The 5867-nt window shown below is 34.4% G+C and overlaps 1 protein-coding gene across 1 annotated transcript; it reads left to right on the top strand.

Moving 5' to 3' along the window:
* The first annotated feature begins 1355 nt into the window (after positions 1–1355).
* LOC132188679 (RWD domain-containing protein) lies at positions 1356–5654 on the top strand. Its single transcript, XM_059603204.2, has 7 exons — positions 1356–1561; positions 2368–2406; positions 2856–2993; positions 3525–3664; positions 3757–3866; positions 4178–4293; positions 5028–5654. Exons 1-7 carry the CDS (start codon positions 1415–1417, stop codon positions 5583–5585), a joined length of 1248 nt encoding a protein of 415 aa, XP_059459187.2. The 5' UTR covers positions 1356–1414; the 3' UTR covers positions 5586–5654.
* The last annotated feature ends 213 nt before the right edge of the window (positions 5655–5867 follow it).

A 5867-nucleotide genomic window follows, 5' to 3' on the forward strand; every position in this document is an offset into this window, starting at 1 on the left:
AGGAGGGAGAGGCAGGACTTTGTACCTACAAAAAGGAAAAATAAAATTATAATTATATCTTGCCACGTAGGATAGAGAAAGTGTAAATCTTACGGTACAGTTAAAGTTGATTATTATTTCAGATAATTTTTCTTAATTTTTTTTTTTCATGTAAAATAATATCCGACCTAAAATATTTTATATGAAAATCATCAATTTTTCACTATTCATTAAAAAAAAAATGATGTTCAAAACGATTTTTGGTACATAACCCACCACATACCCACACCCAACATAAAATCATGGAAAAAAAACTATATTTATCACCTTATTAATTATTATCAATCAATTTGTATGTTTTCAAACTTTAAAAAATTTCAATTAACTCCTTAAATTACCTACCCATTTCACTTAACTTCTTTTGTAAAGATTTTCTATTAAATCCAACAAAAAATTGTCTTAGATTATACTTCTATCATTTGTGTAAAAAATACAATTATGCTCTTGTCACAAAAACCCACAACCAAATTGTGAGTTTTTTTGGCCATAGAGTCATGGTTTTTTCTCTTATTGTTTGTATTTTTTTTTTAAAAAAATTCTTATCTAATGCGCGGGTATTATTGTTATTTTGAGTGATGTGTATCACACATTCCTCATTTTCCATCTAATTTAACAATAAGTTCCAATAAACAAGGCTAAGTGATGGATTAGGTAATTTGAGTGGTCAATTACAATTTTTAAAAGTTTGAAGAATATTGCAATTTGGTAATAATTTAAGTGAACATGTGCACTTTACTCTAAAATAAAAAGACCATAAAAAAGAAACCACCATTGTAAAATCTTCAAGGCATGCCATCTTCTTATACATTATAGTTCAATCCTCATCCACCACCTCATCTCATCCCTTCTAAATTTCTAATCTCAATCATTTTGTTTTTATTTTTTATTTTTTTACATGTCCACACTGGAGGGAGAGAGAGAGGATTCAAACTACTAACAACCGCTTCATGAAACATGATCTCTAGCTGATTGAGCTATCTTTCAAAAACATCATTTTTTTTTTTAATGATGTTAAAGAAAATATCAAAAAGATGACAAAAAAACAACAAAGAGGTCGATTTCTATTTTTACTTTTACCGTATTTAAGATTACGTTGAAAAATAACATTTTGTTTATAAAAAAAAAAATAAAAAAGAGGAAATAACATTTGAAAAATAAAAGTCAGAGATTTTTTATTTTGTATAAAAGCGGTTATGCAATTAAGAATTATAAACCGCCGCCGGTTATTAGACAAGAAGATGCGCAACGCAGTCCTCTAACCAGCCATCAACGTAGCAAAAGAATATATTAACACGTCAACAAATATAAATATCGTCTTGTTTCTCAAAATCCAAAAACGCCTCTCTCGCTCGCGCTTGCTGTGGCTGAGAGGACAATGGCCACCGCCGATGAAGCGGAAATCGAGGCAGAAGTAGAAGCTGTGCAAGCAGTGTACGGAGACGATTGCGTGGTAATCGATTCCTACCCTCCACACCTCCACGTTCACATCAAGCCTCGCACCGCCGATGTCACGTCCCAACAGGTTCCTTTACTTTTTACTTCTTAGCTTATGTTTGGTTGCCGAGAAAACGAGGTAAAGTGAAATAAGAGAGACAGGAGAAGAACTGTCGAATCTCTATGTCATATCTTATTCTTTGATTCTTGAATTAATAAATGATACACCTTTATTAAGTCAAGAAGTTGTATCAAGGAAAAGTCTCAAACTTCTTGTTTTTGAATCTTTGATTACTTAATTTGTGTTTTAAGATTACTCGTAACACCGGCTCGGTTGAGGATTCTGTCAGCTACTTTTCCTTGAGATGGATATTTGCGGATTCTCGGCATTGATAGCTGATTATGATTAGTTTTTCTTAAATTGTTTGAATTCGACGAGATCCAGAGTCATTAGCAGCATGAAGTGTGAGATTTGAATTTGTTGCTTTATACTCTGTGTGATTTGAAATGATCGGAATTCTGTCATTGTACTAATGTATACCTTACTAATTAGTATATGCCACATGCTGATATTCTAGTCTGTTGTTTTGACTACTAAAACAACCTATTAGTTTAGGAGCTTAGATGAGAGAGAGAATATGTGAATTTTTAATTTAGACAGTTCATCTCTTGTGTTTTTCTGAAATTCACTTGTGTCTGCGTTTTATTCGTGGATTTTGAAACCTAATGTAAAGTATGATACTATGTCTTACAATTAGTACTAGAAGATTTAATGTTTAGATAATGGTGTAAATTATATACTGCAATGTTGCAATTTCTTTCTTTAATGGTTACGGGTGAAGTTGGTTTTGCTTTAGTCCGCCTCTAATTTGTTTGTACTTTTTCTCTTTGTAGTTTGTGGAGGCAGTTATTGTCATACGAGCAGGTTCCCAGGTATATCATAGCATATATATTTTTTCCGTAATGATTAGCATATGTTTGGTTATTTGGTTGCTTCATGATTGGTGTAGATTGTGAGTATATATGTTGAGGTCATCTACTTAATTTTAATGTTATTAATATTCTTTTGGGATTACAAAATAGGCTACCTGTTTTGCCAGTATAATGATTTTTGAAAACAGAGGATATTGTTTAGTGATTAAGAAAAATGATAATATACTATTAATTGGGGTCAGGAGCATGGTCTAGTGCATCCAGCTGCTTTTAGTATATTGCAATTCATAAATATCTTTTCAACCGTGATTGCTTGATTTGAAATTATTGTGATAGTAAGTTATTGTCCAATCTTTTTTAAAATTCATATGCATGAGTCACTTTACTCTAGCAAGTTATCACGTGATCTTATCAACATCTGCACTAACTCTTTCTATATCTTCTGGTAGTATCCAAAGGAGCCACCTCATATTAATCTACTAGATTCCAATGGTCTTGATGACCGAAGGCAAAAAGATTTGATAACTTGTATACAAGACAAAGCGTGTGAACTCTCGTCTTATTTGATGCTTGTAGCACTTTGCGAGGTAACTACTCTAAACACCTAGCCAAAATTGTTCAGGATTGTCTGAACTTGTGATTTGTTCCATTTTCTTATAATTGTGACAATTGAAGAGTATGTTCTAAAGAATGGCTTCGATTTGTTTCCATGCACAAACTGACAAAAGCCACCCATATCACTAAGATGTTGTATGAGATGATATAGGAATCAAGAAAATTAGCCTTGCAGTAGTACTGTTTGTTCTTTTCCTTAGCATTGTTATTTGGTCGTAGTCTTTTTCTTGTCTTGGTATATGTAGGTTGTGTATGGCTGGTAGTGCAAATTGCAGATGCTTTTTGTCATAGTGGTGGGAAAGATATTCTTAGGGAATTGTTTCTCCAATTCTTTTGATTTTAGTTGCAGATGTTAATTGAATATATTTCATGCCTGAATATATAGTTCAAAAGTTTTAAAGGGATCTGACGTTCAACTGTAAATCCAAGAATTTGATTTATGTATTTGAATTAGATTAGGATATATATTTGCAAAATCGCTGATATGATGAATTGATTTATAGGAAGCGGTGGAGAAGCTCACTGTTATGAATCATCCTGACGGTGATTGTCCATTGTGTTTGTATCCTTTGCTTCCAGAGGATGAACAGAATAAAACTTTGCCATTTATGAAGTTAATGTCTTGTTTTCATTGTTTTCACAGGTAGTCCTGCCTTCTCTCTCTCTCTCTCTCTCACACATATTAGACACATTTTGTAGCTAATTTTCTTGAGCATTTATTTTGAATTATGGCAGTGAATGCATTATTAGGTGGTGGCATTGGCTCCAAACGGAAAAGGAAACAAGTGTTAGTGATTCATCTAGTGCAACTATACGTCCTATCAGTACCATGGAAAACAAAGCCGGTAAAAAATTGGGTCAGATTGATGGGTAGCAGATCTTTTTGTGGATGATGGCTGATGCACTGTTCTATCATTATGCTTTCATTTTATTTTGGATGGCACAAACTGTGAACATAATAGAGCACTTTGCAGTGTTTTGATTCATGTTGTGCAACAAAATAATTTGTTGGGAACACCCTTGTCTTGCATGTCTCAATGATGATGTTATGACCAAAAACTTAATCTCACCAACAGGGCCTACCATTTTCTTTCTTCTTGTTCTAATTTTCTGCCGTGCTGTTGATTTCTCATTAGTAATTGATATTTGCTGTTAGACACGCATGGAGCAATGGAAGAGAGCATGGGAACCTGCCCAGTCTGCCGCAAGGTTTTTCTTGCCAAGGATTTTGAGCATGTACTTGACTTGGTTGCTTCTCATTCTTCTCAATTGGTATGCCATCTCACTCGTCATTTTATAATTTTATTTGTGGTTTACAGTATGCCACTGATTTACATGATAGACATTCTTGATGGATTCAAAATTCACACAAAAAAAAAAGAAAAAGAGATGATGTGCCCAATTAACGTGGGACTAAGCAGCAGCGGGCTTGTGTACTGTAATCTTATAGATATAATCAACTTGACTCCATCAGTTTTAAGTTATGGTATAAAGGCCAGTGGTTTTTGGATCAAATGGCTTCTCCGTACCCTATAAAAAAGGGGTAGGGTGAAGTCAACGGTCCAAACCTTACCATGCATGAAATTTATTTTCTTATTAAAAAAAAGGTTATAGCATTCATAAGATTATTTGAGTAAGACCTTAATTCTTTTAGGCACTTAAGATTTGGAACTTTTCTTGGTTCTTTAACTGTAGAAAAGAAATCATTGGCATACTGTCATTAGTTAGTATGAAAGACAAAAAAAGGGTAAGAGGTCTTAAATCCATGATATTATCTTTTGGTTCTTTAATGCAGATTCTGCTATTTGAAAGCCTGGGGTTGGGTTAATGTCCTTGAGTAAACTTGATACTTTGGCAATAACTTGTTATAATCTAAGTTCCGCGTTGTAAACTTGTCTATAGTAGTATTTGTTGGATTATAGTCTTTTTCATTCCTATGTTCAATAATTACTTGTTCAGTTGTATCAAGTGCCGGGGAATTTACAAACTTTTTTCGTTGATTCCAGAATTTTGATGAAATTGAAGTAGATGACAATCAGAAGCTCCTTGAGTCTGATTCTGAGGATGTTAGAAGAGAAAAATTTGAGGCTATATTGAGGCTACAGCAAGAAAACAATGGCTTAATTGAGCCTAAAAAAAATCTAGTTGTTGTGCCTGGTATGTTTCTCCTGCAAACAGATTCTGCTGCCAGTACTTCCGCCAAAGAATCGCCTGAGCAACCACAAATAGAAGCCACGGGTACCCCGGAAGCGCATTCTAGTGGTTCCTCAACTCTCTTGAACACTGGCGTGCAAAGGCGCACCGGCATGAGGAAGCACAGAGCATGGAATCCAAGAAAGCAAGTGAAACAGTCAGCGGCATCGCCTAGCACAGTGTCGACCAGAGAATCTGGTGAGCAACAAGGAAGGGATCCTGCAGTCACCTTGGGAACACATTCTGTTGGTTCCATAAGTAGACCAAGCACTAGTGAGCTCAGGACCTCTGGCATGAGGAAGCAGAGACATTGGAATTCAAGAAAGCCAGTCGAGAAGTGGATTAGGAAGGAAAATGCTACATCAGAGTGACTATTTATTGTATTAATTCTCTTTTTGGTTATATGTTTTCCCATCATAATTTTCAGATTGCAAGTAAAATGTGCGCATGAACCAACGGATTTAAAAGAAAAAGAAAGAAACAAAGAAATAAACATTAAGATCCTCCGTTGACACTAAGACTGTCAATTTTTGACATGAGTATCAAAACTCAATATGAAATTAGCGAGTTAAGGTTGGGGAGTTGGACTCATTTAATTAAATAAGTCGGGTTTTGATTAACTTATATAATTTTATGACTATATCTTGACATGA

This window comes from Corylus avellana, chromosome 2 (assembly GCF_965113065.1).
Source record: "Corylus avellana chromosome 2, dhCorAvel1.hap1.2, whole genome shotgun sequence".
NCBI classification, from domain to species: domain Eukaryota; kingdom Viridiplantae; phylum Streptophyta; class Magnoliopsida; order Fagales; family Betulaceae; genus Corylus; species Corylus avellana.

Bases quoted from the DNA above. Each gene is read 5' to 3' on its own strand.
- LOC132188679 (XM_059603204.2), top strand. From the start codon at position 1,415: ATGGCCACCGCCGATGAAGCGGAAATCGAGGCAGAAGTAGAAGCTGTG. The intron at 2,994-3,524 runs GTAACTACTCTA...ATTGATTTATAG, and splicing joins TGCTTGTAGCACTTTGCGAG to GAAGCGGTGGAGAAGCTCAC. The intron at 3,665-3,756 runs GTAGTCCTGCCT...GAATTATGGCAG, and splicing joins TGTTTTCATTGTTTTCACAG to TGAATGCATTATTAGGTGGT.